The 24,639-nt window shown below is 33.1% G+C and overlaps 1 protein-coding gene and 1 pseudogene across 2 annotated transcripts; both read right to left on the bottom strand.

The window, feature by feature from the left end:
* Positions 1-457: 457 nt before the first annotated feature.
* Positions 458-10,716, bottom strand: LOC140804172 (KH domain-containing protein At5g56140-like; annotated as a pseudogene).
* Positions 10,717-13,223: 2,507 nt separating this feature from the next.
* Positions 13,224-21,847, bottom strand: LOC140804171 (sec14 cytosolic factor). Of its 2 annotated transcripts, XM_073160006.1 has the most exons (11): positions 21,575-21,845; positions 21,437-21,465; positions 18,833-18,916; positions 18,693-18,746; positions 16,667-16,741; positions 16,323-16,376; positions 16,089-16,148; positions 15,910-16,005; positions 14,753-14,854; positions 14,244-14,324; positions 13,224-13,786 (listed from the first exon to the last, which is right to left on the bottom strand). In XM_073160006.1, exons 1-11 carry the CDS (start codon positions 21,654-21,656, stop codon positions 13,466-13,468), a joined length of 1,038 nt encoding a protein of 345 aa, XP_073016107.1. In that variant the 5' UTR covers positions 21,657-21,845; the 3' UTR covers positions 13,224-13,465. The 2 variants fall into 2 exon arrangements, with proteins under 2 accessions (XP_073016107.1, XP_073016108.1); XM_073160007.1 differs by lacking the exon at positions 14,753-14,854 and having other exon boundaries at positions 21,575-21,847.
* Between the last annotated feature and the right edge of the window lie 2,792 nt (positions 21,848-24,639).

Here is a 24,639-nt window from a genome sequence, read left to right as displayed (position 1 = left end):
AAATATTTTTAACATTTTTTAATATTCAAAAATATTCAAAAATATTTTTAATATTTTTTATAAAATTGTAAGTTATTTTATTTAAATGAAAAAAACTTAATTAAAGTGACAGTGAGACCCATAAATATTTGATTGGTGAGATATTTGATTGTGAGATGTGAGATATTTGAGTAGTGAAATATTTGATTGATGATGTGGACTATGGGATCCACAAATATTTGGAGGAAATACATTTACTATTGTGGATGGCCTTAGGTCGTCAAAAACAAGAACAAGAACAGGCAGTGATAAACTGCAAAGGAAAGAACAATACAACATCACAAGAGAAAACACTGCATCATTGAATTTGTTTTATTTTCCATTTCTGTTCTGTAACAAATATGAATCCGACTTCTTACAAATTCCACATTCACAAGCTTGCCACTTGCAAAAAATGAAATAATCGCATGAAAATGCAAGTAAAGACAATGCATTAACCAAACCTCCAAAGCAAACGTACAAACACAAGCCTTCAACCGAAGGACACATCATCATAACACATTGATGACAAAATGTAATATATGCACGCTTCATACGATATACACCATCCGGTACCAGTGTCTCCATGGAAGCTAGAGGAATTGCTGGCACCGCAGAGAACGTGGCTTGGAAACAGCTGTTTTCTGGCAGAATGAACTTTAAGGTTCGGGCGTTACCCCTGAGTTTCTGCCCTTTTCATTCCAAGGCTATTGTGGAAGGGGGATACAGAACCAGACATTTGAGAGCCTTCTTCTCGAAGTGTATCGTTGAGCATTGCAAGTTCGCGTAACTGTTGCTTCTTGAAAAAATCTTCAGATTCATCCTGTGTTATGTTTTTGTTTTTTTCTGCAATTGCAATCAATATCAGAGTTAAAACACATAGATTATTACCCTCTTTTTTTAGAAAAATAGACATGATTTGAAATTTCGTCATTAGATTATTACCCTCTTTTTTAGAAAAATAGACATGATTTGAAATTGTCATTTAAAAATAGGAGTGTTTAGTTCTGCTGCTAGAGCAATGCAATTCAGTATTTGAACGGTAGACGAAAGTTACCATTGGCTTGAGCAAATCTTCAATAATCTCCCGCGCCTGCATTAGGCAGGAATCTATTATCTCAACTGGCAATTCTGCTTCAACAAGTACGTGGAGTGGTTCGTTCAGATGCTCATATCCTGGTTTCCCCCTCATCATCTCTTCCTACATATAGCAATGTGTCGAAACTCATTAGTTCTGCATATTCTGGTAAATAACACATGAAGAAAAATGCAAGTGCCAGATAGAAGGAATAATAAGTCAGCATCCACGCACACACAAGGGCGAAGGGAAGATTACCCTCAGTTGGTCCTTGATGCTGCCATGCCCTCTCATCAGAACATGACAATCAGTAGTTGCTTTGACTCGCTTCAAAGAGTTCCCTCTAGGACCAAGAAGGCGGCCAACAAAATCGAACTGCAATTCCAAGTATAAGGGATAAAAAAAAAAAAAAAAACTGATATCAGAAAACCACTCAGAGAAAGTAACAAAGAAATACATTAGGATATTGATCAACTGGTATGTCAACACGGAGAGTTTGCTTGACTATGAGGCCTGATGAACTACCTTGGGAACCGAGCCAGTTCTGTGCAGAAGAGGACTACATCAAACCTGACATCTGTATGTGAAAGCTCCATAGTGTAAGGAAGGAAACATTATAAAGAGAACATTCTTAAATTCTTCGTGTTTAGGATTTTAAAAAGCATAACTTAGAAATAGTTTTTGGGGATAAAATGATCGACAGAACAAAAAAAGTTTAGAAAAATCCCAAAATGTTTGATTAGCAAAACCAGGATGGCAAATATACTTTCAACTCAACCACTGTAGTTACGAACATAAAAAGCAAAAGATGACATTAGGACAAATTAAATTATTTGAGATTAAACCTGCATGGCACTTGCAGTTAAATAACCTTATATACTAAAATAGCATCATTTCGTAAACAGAGTAAGGGTATCCACTATCCACGAGCTAGTTAGCCAGAGAAAAAGTAAAGAGTTTGTTCCAAGTAGGAAGTTAAGTGACAAAACAAAGCAAAATAGATATGTCAATGCTTTTATGGAAAGGGGAAAGAGGATAACATCCATCAATAGGACCAAAGCTAAAAAATGAAGAAGGTGGCCTAATACAATAGTGAAACTCGTGGCTATAACCTAGTCGAATTGAATTGCAACTTGCATAACAGATGTCAGATCAATGCAACAAAATGACACCAAGCAAATAACAAGTGAAAACCCAAAATGAATATGTAAGAATAATCCTACGTCATTCTCGAACTAGTTATTTTCGAACTAGCTGTCACGAGAGAAGTCTAACTTAAAGATAAAGCAAGAAGAGGAAGTTAGCAAGTCATAATTCAAAAGTCGAATTACTTCTTGATGTATATTCTAACTAACTAAAAAAATAGATAAAATGTAAGGTAATGTCAATGGTTAGTATCCATACTTCTGTTTGAAATGGTGATGCCCATCTGCTCACATTAGATAATCCATTTGAATATATTCCTCATGAAGGCTGAGGGCTTGCATCTTCAAGGCCGTTTTGTTCTAAAATGGATGCATTTCCCAACAATTCAGATACACGTGATATCTCTGATCCAAAAAGGTGAATTTCCAATAATAAGATGTATCAGTTAGCATTGGTTAAAAAATTAGTGCATAGTTTTCACAGCATGGATAAACAACATCTAGTCTTGATAAGTTAGTTGAAATCAAGGAGTTCTGTGAAGGAAGAGGAAATCTAGTAAAAGTTAAGAGATATCATGATAAATAACCCAAAGAAGATTAAGTTCACCCAATTTTAAAAGGATATACAATAGCCATGGGGAGTGAAAACAGAAAATAAGATAGATGTACCTTGAGTCACTAAGAGTGCATTTGGAAAATAATTCACTAAAACATGTCCATAAAAAAGAAAAAAGAGAAGAAAACAAAGAAAGAAAGAAAAATCTTTAACTTTAAAACTTGTGGTTTATCTGGCTTTTTCTGAAAAAGAAACACTTAAAAAGCCAAAAGCTACAAAATGTCCCTTTTAGACTTCTTTTATGGCTCTCCTTCAAAACTTTAAAAAAAAAACTCTTTTTTACTGATTTACCCAAACAAAAAATAAAAAATCTTCTACCTTTATGAACTAGGTGTTTCTGTATCCAAACTGGCCCTAACAAATATTAGTACAAAGCATTTGAGGAATTACTCTTGTGATTCCCTCAATAAACTCTAAAAAGAGAAATGTGACAAGGTGCCATTAAAGCGAGTAGCCCACCGAACCACATCAACTTGACATTAAAAAAGACGTGGATAGAATGGATTAAAGTTCAACCGAGACACTCCAGTAACATTTGTAACAACGAGGCATGAAAACCTACACTTGACAAGGTGGTGTCTAAGTTCTTCAATGTCCAAATTATAGTTTTTATCGCTATTTGAATATAGTATAGAAAACAACAATTGTCCTACTAGTAACAGGGTTGAAACTTGAGGACGTTTTGGTTGTTGTGTACACAGATTTGAATTGCATATCACCAGATATAATTTTTTGGTAAAATGTTAAACTCTTGATCCTACAAGTGATTACAAAGCAGAGATCAGAAGCTTGATTCACAAAGTAGCTAATCTTTTAAGTTTATAACCAAAATGGTGCCCTTTCCCAAATTAACCTTCAGGCCAAATTAGATGGAAGATACCTGGCAATCTCATTAAGTTGCACATATTCTTCTGTTTTATATTCAAAATGTACATTATAAACTCTTAATAAGAAATCAAAAGGCTTCTAATTCACTCGTGATAATCTCACTAAATACGAAGTTGCGATGAAATATTCGACTTAATGGTGTTGTTACATGATTTTAAGAAGTTATAATAGGTACAACATTGATTATGATGACACACATGGTAGACCATCGATTGAATTATCTTTCTTGTCACTAAAAACATGTTCAAGGGCGACTGACTCTGCCATGGTCTTCATCGGTTAAGATTGAGATAATGGCCTTAAACTCTCTCCAGCGAAAACTCGACAGTAGCATTACCCCAGAAAGATAACTGTTTTGCTCAGTTCTTGTAGAATGACCATCAAATCACTCTATGATCTCGAATATATACAGTTACAAGTTTCATTCAGAGCTTTTATAATCAGAGCTTTCAGCACAGAGTTTCAACAAAGTCTACAACTTCCTATCATACTTCGTTACGTATTTGTCAAAAGTGGTAGCCTCAGTCACTTAAGCGCAAAGCGACGCGAGGCACAAGGCATGCGCTTTGGGGAACTCCCAAGCGCAGCAGGTCAACGAAGCGCACGCTTCTGTGCACTTCGCTTTGAGGCGAAGGTCGATCGCCTCTGCGCTCATAGAAGCCACACATTTTTTAAAAACTTTCTGCAGACTTAAAATTCAAGTGCGATTTTAAGTCCATGTGCGGTTTTAAGTCTGCCCAAGTCCTAATGATATGTTGGTTAAAAAAGTAATTTTATGTTTTTAAAATCCAAATCTCATCAAATTTGATGGGATTTGGATATACTTGTTGAAATCCCATGAAATCCTAAGCAAATTCAAATCCTTTTTTTTTAAATATATTGCCAAACAGTAAAAATAGGATTTTGAAATCCAAATCCCATGAAATACTCCCAAATCCGGGTTGCCAAACACACTGTTACAATTTAAAGTGTAAAAATTTAAGTCCAGCCCATTTAAACAATGTGTCTTGCTTCTGAAATCTCACCACCCTCACTGCCTCGCCTCTGCTTCGCCTCCGCGTCTCTGCCTTGCTGCCGCCGCTGCTCCGTTATCCCTGCTGTGTTCCCCTTCTTATTCGCTGCCCAAAATTGGTAAACCATAATTTTTGGAATTTCTGTAAATTTTTAAAACTGTGGTTTTTTTATATAATAGGTGATTATTATTTATATTTCAGTATTTAACCATGTCAAATACTGCTGATAAGATGTATGAGTTACTTTCTAAATTTGTGAATCGAATTGGATATCAGAACGTGGTTCGGTTATAACAGATAATGCAAGATACAATGTTAGAGCGGATAATTTTTTAAATTGTAAATCGAATTAAAAATCAATTTTCTTTTAAAAGTAAATTTACTTAATTTTTTCAAGTCGTCTTTTGGAAAACAATTTTTTACACGTGTATTGGACTCCATGTGTAGCTCATTGCTTAGATTTGGCACTTGAATAAATATTAAAAATTCATCACCTCAAAAAACATGAACGGGCATTGATGTATTCCACCAATAAGTCATGTTTTGTTCTAATTTAATATAAAAAAATCTGTTCAACAAAAAAATAAAGATAGGTAATCGGTGCATACCTTGGAATGACGGAGTTCTGGTGGCAGAGTGGTGGATGAGTTTCGATCCTAAGACGGAGATTGGGTGGTGAAGTGGTGGGTAAGTGTCGATCACTTATTTTTTGAGAAGAAGATATTAGTTTTCCAGATTTTGTGTATTGACAATTGAAAAAAAAATAGGAGTCATCGTTTATTTTTTGAGAAAAAGAGTTGTATATTGACAATTGAAAAAAAAAATAGGAGTCATGTGGACGCCAACTCAGCGGCGCCCAGGGAAGTACACACCAAAGGTGTGTAGGGTATCATTTTCGTGTATATATTTTTTATATAGTTATATATAATTTTTAATTTTTAGTACTAAATTTATATATATATATATATATATATATATATATATATATTTATATATATATATATGTATATTTATATATTTTTTAATAATTGTCGTATCCTAGCCGTATTGTATCTTATATTTTCAAAAAAATTCGTATTGACATATCTGTATCGTATTTGATATGATACACATACCCGTATCCATGCAACATAGTCTATGAGGCAATGGACAGAGTCAAAGAAGCTATCACTGCATCATTTAATAATAATGGAAAAAAAATCGTTGTATTTTTGAAATCATAGACAACATATGGAACATTCAACTTCATAATCTTTTGTATGAGGCTGGATATTTCTTAAATCGCGAGTTTTTTTTTTACTCAAATCGTGACATAGAAAATGATGAAGAAGTGTTGGAGGATATGTACAAATGCATAGCTAGATTGGTGCGAGATCAAGATTTACAAGATAAGATCACAATTCACAAATCAATTGGATAAATACAAAAAAACGAGATTTTTTGGTTTACCCATGATTATAAAAAAAAGAATTAAAAATTACCAAGTAAATAATATTTAGTGTTATATCAATTCATTTCTCAAGCATTACTTACAAAATAGATACAAACTTTGGATGATAAGAAATTTAACCTTATATTTTTTGTGTTTCAACATTCAAGTTGATTGGTGGTCTTCTTATGGTGCACCAACACCTGGATTTAAAACATTTGCAACGAAGATTTTGTACTTCACACGCTCTTCTTCATGTTGTGAACATAATTGGAGTGTATTTGAAGATGAACGTAATTGGATTGTATTTGAACATGTAAGTTAGAAGTTTTTTTATACACACTAAATTTTATATTATGGAGTATGAACCTAACTTCTTACTTTCTAATTTTTTGGCAGATACATTCTAAAAAATGAAATAGATTATCTTAACAACGATTAAATGATTTAGTATATATCAAATATAACAGAGCATTGAGGTGAAAATATTCCATGTGAGATAAGATCGATCCTATTTCTTTGTCAGAATAGATGATAATAACAAATGGTTGTTGAAAAAGTTGGATGACAGTGATAAAGATGATGATTATAACGGTTTTGTCTATGAAGATGATGACTTGCGTTGGAGTGGAATAGCACAAGCGGCTGGGGTTGGTGAAAGTTCATATGACTTTTGATCTCGAAATACATCTACTTCAAAAGGAGCATCGTCATCTACTTCAGCAAAAAAAAAAAAAAGCAATCTTCAACTCGAATTAGTTTTGTAGATGAAGAAGAGATCAACATTGATAATGAAACTGAAGAAGAAGATACCAATGAATACCGATAATGTGGCTAATGACATAGATTTAGAAGATGAAGATGACGATTATTATGACATTTGATATTTCATCTCTCATATTTTCAAAGACTTTATTTTTATTTTTTTGATATTATTTTGTTTATTGCGTTTTTTTCTCGTAAAACGTGGGTTTCGCTTTGAACTTTAAGACCCATGACACTTGAGCACTTTTTTGCGCCTCGGGTTTTTGACAACTATGTCTTTTTATGATAAAATTAGTTCTGATATTAAAAAAATCCGATATAAATAAGTGCTAATGTGTATAATCAACAATGGAATCCAAAGCCAATCAACTAGCTAGTTCAAAGCGCTGTTCAAGATATATCATATATTCATATGAGTGTTAGAAAAGGAAGACATAAGTTAATTTGCAGAAAAGAATTCACATGTAATAGGTAGGTAAAATAAGGAGACAAAGGTTACATTTGTATATATATAATATATAATAATTAAAAAATAGAAGTTATTTTTTGTTCAATAATAATACCAAATGAAAAATAATACTTCATTAGGAAGTATTAATTCTATGTAAACACATAAATAAGATTGAAGCAATCAACACCTCCAAACTTTAGGTCTCTTTGAAAAAAATACATGTAATATCTCCTATGATAGAACTTGGAATATAAATACAAAGAATGGAGATAGTCCTCACATACAACATACACAATTCACAGGATAAGTTAGAACCAGACTGATGAAACTAATCCTCTACATCATACCCGCTGAAAGTAAAAGAATTGAAATATCCCACAAAAGTTAATTTAATTTATAACTGATGGCAAGGTTTACTCTAAACAAACCACATGAAAGGGTGAGAAATCAAGCTCAGTAGAAAAAGTCTACTGACAGAGAATTCAAATGTAACAGACTACTAGCCCTGAAGTCCACCTAGTGGAACAGTGACTAAGAAAGAAATGAATAAACAACAAAGTTATTTCAAGTTTCTGTCAATCATAGTAATGTTTTGCAAGAGAAGAGCAACAATCCAAGAAAGTAGGCTTGTTATACCTTATGATGGGCCAACTACACCTAGTTCATCCCTAGTCCAAATGGAAGACAAGCTCATCAGGACCCAAATATTCTCTTATAAATACCAATGTTTAAGTGCTCAGTTAATTCATTCACTATATTGTTTTTCATCAGCATCATTAACTGCTCTCCACTCATATCTCCAGTCTCTGACTTGAGTATCGGAGGAGCTATGTCAGGACACCCTCCTGGCCCCCTTCTAACTATTTTATTTGTGATTTCAGGCTCAGGATAATTTTGAAACCTGCGTCTGGACTAATGACACTTGCTGGAATCGGACCTTAGTTTCTCGTAAGTATCAGCTTGCATGCTTGATCTAACATTACAACGCGCAATGCCCCTACTTCTTAATGATTAAGTTTTAAAGTGGATACGCACAGAGTGTATTATCACAAGCGTTTCTTAGGAAACATTGAAATGGCATGATTACTTGCTATCAGTTAACTTCACCTAACCAAAACACAGAAAGAAAAAACTTCGGAGCCATTTTTTTCGTGGTAGTGTAATGAAATGATAGAGAACATGTAAAGCTATATACATGCCTTGATTCAATAACCGGTAGCTTTGTGGAAGCAAGGCCACAAATGGATAAAGAGAGTTCCGTTCAGCGAGCAATTCTGATAAATATCTGTCAAAGTGAAACAGCATTTAGTTTTAGCACAGAAAGTAGCAATGAAACATAAGAAAGAAAGGAAGAAAAAGGAGTTATAGAACGATCAAATCCAAGAAAATATGCCCCCATCAAATTCTTGCATAGTTAAAATATATAACGTGATAAATGTTTTCTCAAGAGGCCGGAGAAAACCCAAGTGGGGTGGTGACCAAAAGTATTTTGGTTATAAGCTGCCGGGAGACTGAAGAATATTAAGGATATTAAAGCAATCAAATCTCACATACGGTTTCTGATTATCAAACTGAAAGGAATATTATATTCCGAATTCATTTAAGATATTATTTCGATTTTGCACTTCTAGTATACTGAATCCTATTATTAGGAATGCTTTAATTAAGTTGGAAACATATCTATAAGATATACGGTATTTACTTTGAATTAGAGTTTGATTCCTAGTAAACTCTACTTTCCTTGTTTATAGGTGAGAAAGATCTATGAAAATCTAGGTCAAAGAGGGACTATAAAAAGAAAGTGGGTCAATCATAAAAAGTGTGCGTAGAGAAAATTGCTGGAATATACAGGGATGGCTGCAGGAGCTTTGCTGAAAAATTCTCAGTTTCTTAAAGATTGGCACAAGGAGCAAGGGTGTTCCGTCTACCCTGTGACTGCGTTGTTGATCGGTGCTGGCAACACTCAAGAACAACACTGACGCAGAGTGTTGATCGAAGAGTGAACTTCATTTGGTTTAAGCAACACGTGTTTTGTTTCACGCATCTAGTATTTACTTTTTTGTTTGATGCATGTTAATTTCTTGGAGTGTCGAGGAATTCAGTTTTGTTACTTTCACTAGTATTGGCTTTTGGGTGTAAACTATTTACATAATTGTTCTAGTGATGTTTTGCCATGAGGCGTTGCACAAGTCTTTGTACTTGTGCAAAATTTAATCAAAGTGTTTATTTAGTAAGGGAGCGTTTGGTTCGAATGATAAAGTGGGGTAGATTATTTTATCCCATTTTATCCGGCATTTGGTACGCGTGATTATTTAACCAAGACAATCCCTCCTATGAATGATTAGGTTATATTAGGTAGGTTAAAATAATACCTCCTCACCCCCTAGGATTATTTATCCTACTCTTAATTCATCCTATTTTTCCAATTTTACCTTTCTCCTAAATTCAAACTCACCACCACTTCTCGCCACCAACCGCCGCCACCGCCACGACCGCCGCCGGCCGACCGCCGGAGCCAGCGCCGACCATTTCGGCGCCGGCCGTCGCCGCCGCCGAGAAGGGGAAGGGCAATTTTGTCTTTTCATCAAAAAATTCAAAATTCTCCTACACTTAAAAATCTTATCAAACATAATATTATTTTACACCATATATTACAATCCTACCACAATCATTTTCTTTATCATTTATATACTAATCATTAGTTTATCCTATCCTTCCAACCAAACGTAGCCTAAAGTTATACACTTATACTTGTGTTAAATAATAAATTTCCACTGCAGTGTTGTGTACAATGTTGACCAAACGTACTCTCTGTACGTTTATGCGCAACAATTCTTTCACAAACAATTGAAGGAAGCAAGCAAATCTCACCATACATCTCACAAGATTCTACTCAATACGGATGAAACAAATAACAGAAAGATTAAAGATCAATGGAGATCGAGTTGACACCAAGTCAATATCATGGATTCCTCTCATAAACAAGATGCTATAAATAAAGCTACCGATTCTTCAAACACAACACTTGATGCAAAAAACCACAACAAGAAACAAGAAAATACTTTTCCTGTTCTACAGCAGAAGCGGAGCGGATTCCGGCAGCGCCAGCGTTGAAGTGCGGAGAGTGAGGAGTACTGGATGGTGACGGTGAGTATGCCATATACCTTCCAAACGACATCTTTCCCGGCGGAAACGAAGAGGACGGCCGCCACCAGCAGACACAAAACGGGGACGAAAGAGAGGACAAACTTAACGATACTGTATATTCTTGCAGCTGTTTTTGTGTGGAATTCTACGTTGGATCATGCCATATTCCTATTATTTGGCCAACCTTCTTTCTTTTAAAAAATAAATAGAAAATTATATATTTTAAAGTTAAAACATATTTTAATAAAAACATAATAATTGTTTGTTTTAGGAGAAATAGTCAAAATTAAATAACGAATAAATAAGAAGCGATTGTTTTTTTGGATATGTTATTTTTTAAATTAAAATAAAATAGTAAATTATTATTATATTATATAGTAAATATGCGACTTTATAGCTACTTACTAAACCTGCACGCGAAATAATGTAAATTTTTTTATATCTAAATTACGTTTTTATATTTATATGAAATATAATGAGTAATTTTTATTTATAGTTAATGTTTGGATTTCTAATTTATTATTATTATTATTTAAAAATAATAATATTTATGAGGAAGGAGTATTTTTGAGGAAAAAATGATATGATATGACATACTTAAAGTAGTTGATATTCATAACTCAATGTTAATAATGACTAATACACCAACACAACAGGATAGTTTTATAATTAAATGAAGATCAAAATATAATTATAAGAAATAACGAGGAATTACATTGTAATTTTGATATATAAATTAAAAAAATAAATAGAAAAAGAAAGGTAAAAAAAACCCAAATAAAAATTGAACCTATAACTTGATTTTAAATAAATAAAAATTCTTTCTGTTGAATTACATGTAATTATATTAAATTTTAACACTTTATTAACATATATAATTCTTAAAACAGACAATGACATCAAAAATTATTATTTTTATCTCAAATTTAATAATATAATATAGATAATAATATAACAGTTATAGTAAATTTTTTCGTGAAATGTAAGAATTTAAATAATTTTGTAATTTAAAGCCAACATTTGGATCCTATTTTGTTATGTATTGGCTTCTTTTAAATTAACACAATTACGGGGAGGGATGTTTTAGAAAATAAAATTTGATAAGATGTTAGAAACCAAGGGAACTCAGTATAATTTATAAGGATCTCAACATTTATAATATATTGTAGTAGTATAAGTAAATAATAAATTTGAATAATTTAAAATACAAGTAAATAAAAATATGTAACTTCAAGAATATCAATAAAAATAATTCATAATATGTGTGTAATTATATGATAGATATTTGTAACAACTAACGCAAGGGGTGAAATAAATCAACAGGGGAAAGTGATAGAGTTTTGTTAAAATTGTTTATTACTAGGCTAAAAATTATAATTGTTAGCCAAATGACAATTTTATTTCCTTATATTTGTGTCAATACAGAGTACACTTACTTGGTTGTTCATGAGTCGGGCAATTAGGTTCATGAGTGTAGAGAGATGTGTCTCTATCTTCTGATGTTATCTCATATCTCTTAGAAATCAGTATTATCATTTCCCTACCATCGGTCATGTCTCAACAGAGACACTATTACCCGTTAAGATCTGACATCACTCTTTTACGATACATCTAGCCATCTAGATCAAGCGGCAACGTCGACAACTTGACGCACGAGATCTCAGTACTACTTTCACTCATGCACATTTAAACCAACATTTCCGCCAAGATAATATCCTTCTTGGAAGACTTGAACTCATGACCTCGCTCTTATACCAATTGCTAGCATCAATTGCTTATCACTAGATCAAAAGATATAGTTGTTAGCCAAGACGCAACTTTATTTCATTATACTTGTGGCCAGCGCAAGGTCCACCTATTTGGGAGCTAATGGGTTAGGCTGTTAGGTTCATGACTCCGGATAGGTCGTGTTTATCTGTCGGTGTTGTCTCATATCCCTTATAGATCAGTCTTATCATTTCCTTACCGACGACCATGTCCAACAGAGATAATATTACCCATTAAGATCTGGCATCATTCTTTTACGACCCACCTAGCCAACCATATCAAGCGACGCAACATCAACAGTTTAACGTTCGAGAACTTCTCAAGAGATCACTCATTTTAGTACTACTCTCACTCATGCAGTCTTAACCCAACATTTTTCCTCCAAGAAGTACATAAATATGTTTCTTGGAAGACTTGAACCCATTACCTAGTTTTATATAAATTGTTATGATCAAGTGCTTACCACTAGGCCAAAAACTATATCTGATATTCAAGACGCAACTTATTTCCTTATACTCGTGGCAGCGCAGAGTACACCTACTTGGCTGCTAACGGCTCAGGTTGTTAAACTAATGAGTTCAGGGAGGTGCGTGTCTCTCTGCTGATGTTGTCTCATATTCCTTATAGATTAGTCTTACTTTTTCCTTACAGTCAGCCCTCTCCCTAACAGAGATAATATACCTATTAAAATATGATGTTACTCTTTTATGATCCACCTAACCAACCAGATCAAGCAACGCAACGTCAACAACTTGACGCAATCACTCATCCCAGTGTTACTCTCACTCATGCCAAATTAACCCAACAATATATATTAAAAGATTTGAATGTGAACCATCATCTATGATTTTTGATACACATACCATGTGCTTGTTACATCATGACATTATAAAACTAGGATACATAGATTAAAACACATGTAAGAACCCTCCATTTCACTTCCCAGTTCCCATAAGAGGCTCTAATAATCAAGCCATTTAGTATCCAATCCACAAGATAGATGCAATGCTTAGCAAGAAGCTCAGCATATCTCTAAAATGATGCATTATTGCTTGTCAAGAAACTTGCATCAACATAATGCAAGAATTCCATGTCACAGCCTTGGAATAAGTGTTTGGTCAAAACTCCACGAACATCAGCATCCAATTTCAATCCCCGTTTATGTTAAGCTTGTGTAATGAGTGGGAAACCCCGTTTTGATTACCGAGTCTTTGAAACTCACTTTCTATAGTCTGAGCGATTTTTACACCTTCCGGATCAGGCTCTGGAAAATCCACATGGAATGAGCCCTGTTTGATAGGTGCAGGCGAAGTGACTTGCGCAGATTGCTCCTTGATATAGTTGTAAAGCTGCTGGTGGAATGGATGGTTAAATGAAAAACAGTCGCTAACAGTTCCGTTGCTAGAATGCCGAGATGATCCTGAGCCTTCTCTTCGACAAAAATGCGGGAGGGATTGATAATCCATAATCTGCAAGAATTTTGAGACAAGTTATCAAGGACGAACCACACATTTAAGATGCAATTGCAATGAAAGCCGACCAAATAGCTCACTGTCGAGCTTTTCCAAGATGATGCAGCTCTACCATCTTTAATGCATGGACAGGGCCATGTGATGCTGAGAAGGGGGTCAATTTTCGGATCACCTCTAACATATGTAAACTATTCGATCAAATTAAAGGAAAATGAGGATAATTACAGTTTTAGTCCATTTCATCTTTATTGTAAAAACAGATTTGGTTCCTCATGTTCACAATTTTCAGATTTGGTCTTTCAATTATCCAAATGTGAAAACTATGTGGTTTCTGCCATCAACTTCTGTCAAAGTTCTAATGACCCTCCCAGAAATTTGTTAACATGGTCACAACAATAATTTTTGGAGTTTAAAAGCTTCCTCATGACGGGTCGAAACCAAATAAAGGGCCTACCTTCAACAAGTCGTCTCTTCCAGAGCCGGAAAGAACCTGCACTCTCTTCCTTGTTCTCTCACGCAAAAGAGGTTTAACAACCTGAAAGGAAGAAGCGAAACATAAATATTGAATGTCGAAGAGTGCTTTAACAAATGTAGAGTCTGTTGAGGTGGATCCAAGAGTTTCAACACGATGGCCAGATGGGACGAGAGGGGCCATTCAACATATTCAGGGGGTAAAATTTTATTTTTCATAAAACATTTAAGATAAAAATTAAAAAAAATTCCGATGTGGGGAAGATTACCCCAGACCACCCAGTCCCTCTGCTCGTCCCACCCGTGAGCTTGTACATGTGTTAAATAGGGTGTTTGGGTTAAAGACCTTGGTCAAATTTGAGTTTTAGAAAAAAACAATGACCTCCTCTTGACTAAAAACACGTGATACAGTAGTTCAAACTAAACAAAAGGAGGTCATTTTTAAAAATTCAAATTCGACGAGGGTCATCGACCGGATTCCCTTTGTCAAACCTTCCAACATGCTGCAAATATATATGGAGCATTGACTATGTAGTAAATCTCGGTCTTCTCAGGATAGTTAAGGTCATCTATTGTAGAGATTACAGTCAATATCTGCAATCACAATTATTGAATTGGTCATTCTGTCTCAAAAATTACGAAGCCAAAAGTTCAAGACCAGAACTTAAAAAAGGTATATAATATATGCCTACATGTATGCACAACATAGTCGGTGGCGGAGCCACATGTGATTGAGGTGGGTGAATACCAAATTATACAATTGTCACCCTGTAAAATCTTAAAATATTGATAGAAAAGGGTAAATTACTATCATTTAACTCACTCAAAAAACGTAAAATAGAACAGATGAGTCAACATTTTAAAAAGACTAAGGTGCGTAATTCGAATTGACATTTAGTCAGAGAGATCCCATTAAACTAATTATACATATTATTGATGAATTTATGGTCAATCATGTAAATCATGACAGACAAATGCATATAAATTCTAGCAGTACATTTAAATATATAAGTCCAGAAAACAACACAATAATAAAATTGATCAAAATGTTTATTTTCTACTCTAAATGTTGTAACATGATTTAAGTGAGATTTTTCTATAATGAATTATATAGAATCACCTAAATTTACTATATGAATAGATTCTAGTTTGAGTTAAGATTGTCATTGGTTATTTTTTTAAAAAAAAAATTCACCCACACATTCAAGTAACTCGAAGACAGTACCTAAATCCTTGAAAATCTATTGCTACTACTAAGCTAAATTATTAGCGAGACTGATGTTGATAAACTATTAATTAGCTAAGAATTCATATTTGTTTGGTTAAAAAACGAGTATGTGAATGAAAGAAGGTATCTTAATACCATATTCAATAACATGCTAGAATTAAATTCTCATATAATATATGATTTTGCGCACCATAAGCTGGGGGGGGCTCTTGAATGCCATGCAATTCAGTGGCAGAGCTAGAGCAGGAAGAGCAGGGGTCATTGCCCCCCCCCCCCCCCCCCCTTTATTTTTAACTTTTCGATGAACTTTTAAATTTTTATGTATGAGGAAAACTATAAATTTGTCTCTCATACATTTTTTGAGTTTAAATTTTTATCTCCTATGCGAAATTTCTGGTGCTATCAATGTAATATGAAGTACCTTAATTTGACTTAATGCTGAAAGCTTTAAGCCAGTCATGTCCAAAATCTTTATGCAGGTGCCAATATACCGTCCATATTTTTTCGTTGCAGAAGGCTATAACAAGAATTAATGTTAGTCTAGCAATGCGAAAGAGATATTTTCAACATAATAATGGTTGTATAAATGCTGAAACTCACCAATATAACACGATCTCTGTATTCATTCATTTGTATATGTGATTGGACATAATAGTGAATCTTAGAATGAAGAAAACAGGTATTAGTAAGCATTACTACATAAACAAAAAATTTATGCTACAAGTAAAAGCAAAACGCTCATTATGGCACTTAATTTGCGGAAATTATTTTTTTTAACCATTCATCTAGTGAGTTGAAGAAGGATGACAAAACAGTGGGATGTGAATATCTTACAGAAGCTTTGTCATATGTGCTGAGCCCCACACCAACAGCAATTACCGGAAGACCCTGTATAATTAAGGAAGTAACACTATCAAACCCATAAAATAACCTCATCAGACAACTTTGGAAATGCTTCAAGAAGAAATGTCACGGCGTGTGAGCAAAGGTAGTAAAAACAAAGTGAGGAAAAATAATCTACTGAATTGTACGATTTTTGTGTCATCCTGGGTGACTGGTAGTTTTTTTTACTCATTCTGCATGGTTGCTGTAAGGCGGAGTTGATAATTTTGTCTATTTTGCCACCCTTGCAACGCAGCTCAGATAAAATAGAACTCTAATTATGATCCAAGCAGTACCTCTTTCGAATATCCAGAAATTCCAACAAGCTGAGATTCTCGTACTGCTATATACACATCAGTATCTATTGGCTTCTGCAAGTAAAGTGCACAATCAATTAAAGAATCCAACATAAATCTATTGAAAGCACTTAATGAGGATACCAAAAACATAGAGTAGGACAAATGTCACTATATATAATTACTGCAATGATACAACTCAATTATTTTGAATTGTACAATAACTCGAGTACCAAGTTTGGATCGTCACGCTAGCAGGGGAAATTATCGTTCCCAAGGAGATTGTACATTAAATTGTGATGTTTTGATTATTTCAAATGGTCTTTAGAACTAAGTAAGAAATATTTTGGTTTCTGTTTAAATGAGTAAAGTTAGAACTGGACCGAGAATCAAACTTGTGGAAAGAAAGACGCAAGGGATGCCACAATCTGAATGGACGGGACACCAATCCCAGAATCTAGTCCACTTCGCACTACATTGAATTACACAGGAACGCCACTGCATGAACGAGCGGGGTGCCCATCCCTAAGTCGATAGTTATTGTGATACATTCATGTTTTTTTTAGGTGTGTGTCTTGTTGATACAAACGGGTGCATTGACGAGGAATACACTCCATTTTTACCTTTTTTTCTTCAGCTAATTTACATAGAATAAAGGTTTTGATCTCAATTTCTTCAATGAATCTTCATCCTTCCATGTAGTGGTTGAACTAAGCATATATTTGGACTCCTTGTGGTAAGAGCTTCAATTTATATTTGGTCCTGACATAAATGCATTGTAAAAAATTTCACGGAAAAGAGACCAAAATGTTTTGGTCCCAAATAATAAGGATGGAAAAATACTATCCCAGCTAGAAATTGATTATGGGGGAAAATGAGGAATTGTGAGTCTTTAATGATAAATTGGCTATAGAGACCAAAATCGTCTAAAATAATAAATCAGGGCACCTTTTTAGCACATCATAACAAGAGGCACTATAATAGTTTTAGGAATTAAGCCCATGTAATAGGAACAAAAAGGGTACTTAATGCGGAATATAAATACGGAGTATATATTTGAGTTGTCTTCGTTGAGAAGTCCAAATGACTGGAAGATTCCAAATGACTGGAAGATTATGCCGAAGTTTTTAGAAAATATGAAACCATAATTGCTTGTTTGTCGATGAGGATTTGGGGTAACACATTGTCATTCCCAGTAACTAGTAAGTGTACCAACCTTTACAAAATCCAAACATGTAATCTTAGTTCTTTACAAATTGACCGCCCGCTATTGTACAGTTTGGGAAGGGGTTTTGATTTACAAAATCCAAACATGTAATCTTAGTTCTTTATATATTGACCACCTGCTATTGTACAATAACTTATAAATGGAGGTAATAGTTTATGCTTTCAGGAGCAAAATCTTTATATATTGACCACCCGCTATTGTACAATAACTTATAAATGGAGGTAATAGTTTATGCTTTCAGGAGCAAACAACGTTCCCAACACACAAGCTCATCTAAAAAAATTATCGATTCACTCATAATTTATACATTCGAATTATTTCATTCGACCAAAAGACCTACGAATGCTTGTTGATCGAAGAATCATTTTTTTGTAACGATCATGAGCTATTAGGCTGAACCAACATGGGTCTCGGTCCATACACATGCACCACTACTGGTCATGGGTCGTTAGAATGGTCCAACATGAGCCCTAACTCATGCCCATGCACTGCCAATCATAGAATATCTCACTCCTGGAAAGTGGTTTCTTTCGTCTACCCCAACACTTGAACTCAGGACCTCCAGGCTTAAGTAGCTATTACTTAAAGTGTTGGTATATGCTCATTAAATAAAGATGTATGATGAGTCGAATTGGCTAGATTCAAGCTCGATCGATATAATGATTTTTGAGCTTGAAAGCATCAATAGAGCGATATAATTCATACTTTGGGCCAATAATATGATGCGTTGATCCAAGATAAATCAGAAATATGTAAATCAATAGCAGAAACAAACGAGCTGAGTAGCTAAAACCTCACCAGTAGTATGTTATCAATTTCATTTTGTATCCTCCATTTCAAACAGTCGATAAGCTGAAAAATATGGGAACTGATAAGAACTTAAAAAAAGCAAGAAAAAAAGAAACTCACTCAAATAAATTGAATGAACACCGACAAACCATTTTATGTGCATCCAAAAGGTTCCCATCCCTTGCTTTTAAAAACCTCATCAAGGTCTCCCTTTCGTATCCGTTATGAATATTCTGAAAATTAAGTCAAGATTATCAGGCAGTATTGTTCAACCCTTATTTTCACACGTCATCGCCTAGTGGCATGGCATGACAATTTCTCCAAATAACATGAATTCAAAGCTGTCTTGTATAATTGCACAAAAATAACCAGAAATTCATTATAATTAACGTAGACAGAAGCATCATTAAAAAATATGATAGCAAGGTAAATGAAAGGTTAAACAATAGGAATAACCAAATGAAGCTTTAAAAGAAGGCCAACTTTTCTAATGCATTCTAATCAAGCTCAACTTTATTACTAATTCCAAATATTTGAACAACCTAACTCTGCATAATTGAATATCCACAAAATCAAGATCTTCTGTCGGTACAAATGGTGACATGTATAGTACTTCAAAAGTGTCATTTCAAATTGTAAAAGAATTTTTTCATTTAGCCATTTAAAGAAAAACACAGACAGCATGTGATCAGCATTACTTGTGTAGAAATCATTTGTAAAGTTTCAGAACACCATTATATAATATAACAGAAATCCAAGTCAAGTAGCTTAGAATTACCCTGGGTTAACAGTTTGTCCTGCTAGATACGACATAGCAGGACGGAATTTGTGATTTGAACATCGGCTTCAAACAATCCATTCTAAATTACTTGTAGCCATATGGATTTTCAATAACTCTTCTAGTTCCAAAAACACATTTTCAACTTTAAGAGTGGACTTACTTATATCATAATAACAAATGGCAAATAGCATTTTACATCCTCGTAAAAATGCAAAAAAATCACAAAATCATTTGTATAAAATTAATGGCCTTCTAACCCCTGTACATTTACCTCAGGCAAGAGGTTTTATGTCCGATTTTAAAAAACTAAGGGTTTTACGTGCCTTATGCAATTTGCCCTTATACCGGTGGATCACATAGTACTTTGTTATCAAAAAATCACTTGAGCATATCCATATCCATATCCAAACCACATATGCACAATTTTGCTCGATAATTGTCTAAGTTTTGTTGGCATCCATGAATTATTTATTTTCGCAGAGAAGATACTCTTGCATATGTTTTTAAGCCATATCTTGACTATCAAGTAATGCTTTTAACCATATTTTCATATAATAAATAACGTGTTGTCTGATGCTAATATAAGTTCAGCAGCGACTCATATAAGTTAAGTAGTGACTCAGAAGTTCTATGCTCCAATGGTGTGTTAATGCTTGTTCTAGAATCGATTATGTGCATTTGACTCCGTAAATTTTATGCCAAGTGTGATCCATGACAAAGGAGTTAGCAATCGATTTTACATCTTCTCCCTAAGAAATAGTCTAAGATGAGTACTCATTACACAATCACTTTGTAAAAGTATTCGGAAGCCACAATTGCCTAAATTTAGTACTGTGCATTCTGTTTTGCTCTATTCTATTTTAAGTTTACCTTCTGCTCAGTTTAGTTCACCAAAAATCATACTGTGTATGTTTTAAACTGGTTATCTAACATTAATGTTATAATCTGTAAAATACTTGTACCGACTAACATAGTAACACACTCTATGCCCCTGAAACATGTAAGATGTTCTAGATAGGCAATTAGAAGAAGAAGATTAGAAGCAGGAGTGTTCAGGCAGAGAGCAGTCAAAAGCCTTTACTTAGTCCGAGATCATTAATAGTGTTCAGACAATTTCAGAATGTTCTAGGAATGTAAATTGAACTCAATTATTGCTTTAATATAGTCAATTCCGGTGTATTCAAGTTTGTACCATAATACTTGTTTTGTTCAATTTATAATGTGTATTTTGCCTCAGTCAGTTTTTTTTCCCAGACAAGCATGTATTGTTCCGTTCGTCCTCAGTTTTATTTTTGCACGATTCCCAGAGTTCCATCTAAGCATGTGCTACAATTATTATTTTAATCTTCGAATTTTCATGCTGCCGATTCCATTCGCTTAATTAAATGTAGCTTTGGTAAGAGCCTTGTAGTCGGTAATGATCAAGACACATGCCCAACTCGTCTATTTTGAAATTCCGGGAAGTCGTGGCATCAAAAGGAATGCAAGCTATAAGCTCGAGAAGATAGTCTATACAGGGAGAGCCCCTCAAGATTATCAACACAGTTGCTTGCAGAATCGATGCAGGATCACGATAATGAATACTCTAGAAAAACTTCAAATCTGGTAAACTCCAGACACATCGATTTCTTTTGGTGCTACTGAAAAATCTTCATGATTCACAAATAAAAAGTAGATCAAATCATGTACTTGAGTGACACACAAGACAGAAATTACAGAGATTCCCCACCACAAATCCAGCTCAAATTTCCAGGTAAGAACATGTAGTTGACTAGAGTAATCCTTACAAGTTACAAATCAGAGTTTCAAACCACACAATTGACCAATCTATCATCACAACCAGGGTTGGAAATGAGCAAACCAAGTATGCAGCCCACCATCAAAAACCCAGATCAAACTTAGCCTCATCAAGAATCAAAATTTTTCCAACATCAACAAAAGTTCGAAACACATCAGTTAAAAAATGGCGAACCTGGAAAGGCTTCTTCAGTGGTTCATCAACTGCAATAGAAAAAGCAAAACATTGATCGAAACATCAAGAAAATAAGAAAATCCTGGGGTTAGGGGCCTGTATTGTTAAGTAGTTAGTTAAGAAAAAGAAGAAGCTGACTTTTTTCCACAAGGGATTGAAACTGGTTGATCATTTCTTCAGTTATGAAAACCATTTTTGCTTTTATTTTTTCTTCACACATTCAACAATTTGCACCGAAAGATTCAGACCCAGATTTCAACTTCCATCCCCCTTTCGCTTTAAATAGCTAATGGAGTTTCCACATGGCGTTGGATGCGGGTGGGGGCTGGCTTTCAGACAAGGGGGTGTGAATTTTGGTCGCTTTTTATCTCTCAACTAACCTCCTTAACTTGAGACTTGAATATATTTGCTTTTCTCCCATGTCTCATTTGGCCACGTTCCGATTGAGGAAAAATATGCCTAAAATTTTCAAAAGCATTAAAGTTTATTAAATCCACTATAATTTGAAAAAGCCAAAAACTTATGTGAAACGGTCTCACGAGTCGTATTTATGAGACGGATCTCTTATTTGGGTCGGTCACCCATGAAAAAGTATTACTTTTTATGCTAAGAGTATTAATTTTTATTTTGAATATGGGTAGGGTTGACCCGTCGCACAGATTATGATCCGTGAGACAGTCTCACATAAGACCCACTCTTTAAAATATATATATATATATATATATATATATATATATATATATATATATATATATATATAATTTATAACATTTCATATTCAATTGAATTTTTGGTATGAAAATGAAGGGAAATAATTTTTAATTAGAACTCTTGATTTTACCGAAAACCTTGTTTTACTGTCCAAAAAAAAAAAAAACTTGTTTATTGACTTTTATTTCAAAAAAAAAAAATTCCACCAAATTCTAATATTGTTTTTAATTACCTATGGACATTTAATATAGGATTTACGTTGCATTAAATTCGATATCAAATATTAGTTTTGAATATACAAAAATTTATAAATCTTTAATGTTTACTATTAACTTATTAATGGCATTAAAAAAAATGAAATTTCATACTTTGGGCTTATTTTGGTACTTTTTCTTGCAAAAAATTGATGGGATTAGATTTTATTTTTCATGTGTTTTTTTTAACGGATTTTTCATGTGTTTTGTTTAGTGTGTTAGGTAAAAAGTATGTTTAAAATAGTAGAATTCTTACTATTTCAAAGGGAGATGGATTCAATAGCTAACATTGACCCATCATTTTTTTTAATATAAGATCAAACATGAATTATACATTTATGTCATAAATTATCTCTATAATTTGTAACGTTTCATTGATCTTCGATTTGTAGCTGGTTTTGTTTTAATTTTGAATAAGTCTTTTGTGAGACGGCCTCGCGAATCTTTATCTGTAAGCTGATTCGAACTTTAGTCTAAAAGTTTTATTTTTTAGTAAATATTACTAAATATCGTATGAATTACTATGTATGAAAATTGCTTGGATTCAATTGCTAATATTGACCCATCATTTTTTTAAATATAAGATCAAACATGAATTTATACATTTCTGTCATAAATTATCTCTATTGTAACATTTCGTTGATCTTCGATTTGTAGCTGGTTTTGTTTCAATTTTTTAAGTACAAAGTGGGAGTGGGTTCGAACTTTAGTCTAAATAGTTTTATTTCTTAGGAAATATTACTCAATATCATATGAATTACGATGTATGAATGAATAAAACTATAATGTATTAGATCATAATAAAATGTAACAATAAAGTATTTTATATGTGAAAGTGATAATAATGGAATTAAAATTAATGATTCTGTTGAGATGTGAAGTAGCTGATAATAAAATTTTACGAATAAAAATGAAATAGCATGATAATTTTTGATTTTATTATTAGGCAAAAACATGTGTGAGACTGTCTCACGAGTCGTATTTTATGAGACGGATCTCTTATTTGAGTCATCCATGAAAAAATATTATTTTTCACAATAAAAAGTAATATTCTTATCATAAAAAGTAATATTTTTTCATGGATAACTCAAATAAGAGATATGTCTCACAAAATATAATCAGTGAGACCGTCTTGTGAGATCTACTCTTATTATTATTGTTATCTTTTTTTTTTTTTGCGATGAAAATATTTCTATTTTAATGGGAAGCAAACCAAACAAAGCCTTTCAGGATATGCTTAACGAATAGAATATTCCTAGAACAGGAGCATTATAAATATGAAAGATATATGTATTTATTTATAAATCTTGCGGATGATTTGGAAGCATTCTTAAAGAAAAGTCAAAGGATGGCGCAATTTAATTTGTACATGTTCAAAATTAATACAATGTTGTGTTATATTTTTTTAGTGTGTGTAAAAAAAAAATTTTGGTTTATTTTACAGTAAATATCACGATATTTAAATAAATTATTTTATTGGATCGATATCAAATTCTTGTCAAGTTTTGATTATATATTTAATTTATATTATATATATTTAAAAAGAAAAATTTAAATATTGAAATTGAACTTTATCCAAAAACTAGTAACTCATTCGTGCGATATACATGTTGTTATTATATGTAATTAATAATTATAATTAATAAGCGTAAATTGATTATAAATCATACAATTTTAAAACAAATAAATTTTCTTAAATATAACATTTGTCGTTGAATTTTTTTTGGCTTCTATCATTATTATATATAAAAAAAATTAAGTCATATGATTTATAACTCTGGATACATCAACACATAATTGTTTCATGACTAAAAATGGGTTGACCAAAATAGGTCTTGTGTGAGATAAAGATCAACTTGATTTTTGTTAATTGTCGTTGCATATGATATAATTAAAAAGAAACTATTTTCGTTGGAATTTAAAAGAAAATATTTGACAAGAAGGAGCCAAGGAAATTATTAGAATTATCACCTTATGACCTACATTACTTCCTATAAGTTGAGAGTATATATTTATATATACAATTAAACATATATAATGGTAACACAATGGCAGAAATTAAATAAATTGATGTAACTAATGTAATCATTTAAATGTATTTTATATTTTCGATAAATTTATATTCAAATTTTATTTTTAAACATTTATTCGAAAAGGTTTGATAAAAAATATCACAAAAAATGAATGAAATTAAATTGTTTCAAACACTTTCGGTATGCCTAAACATATATCTTAATA

Source organism: Primulina eburnea, chromosome 11, assembly GCF_022965805.1.
Source record: "Primulina eburnea isolate SZY01 chromosome 11, ASM2296580v1, whole genome shotgun sequence".
NCBI classification, from domain to species: domain Eukaryota; kingdom Viridiplantae; phylum Streptophyta; class Magnoliopsida; order Lamiales; family Gesneriaceae; genus Primulina; species Primulina eburnea.
This window is presented reverse-complemented; position numbering and strand designations above follow the sequence as displayed.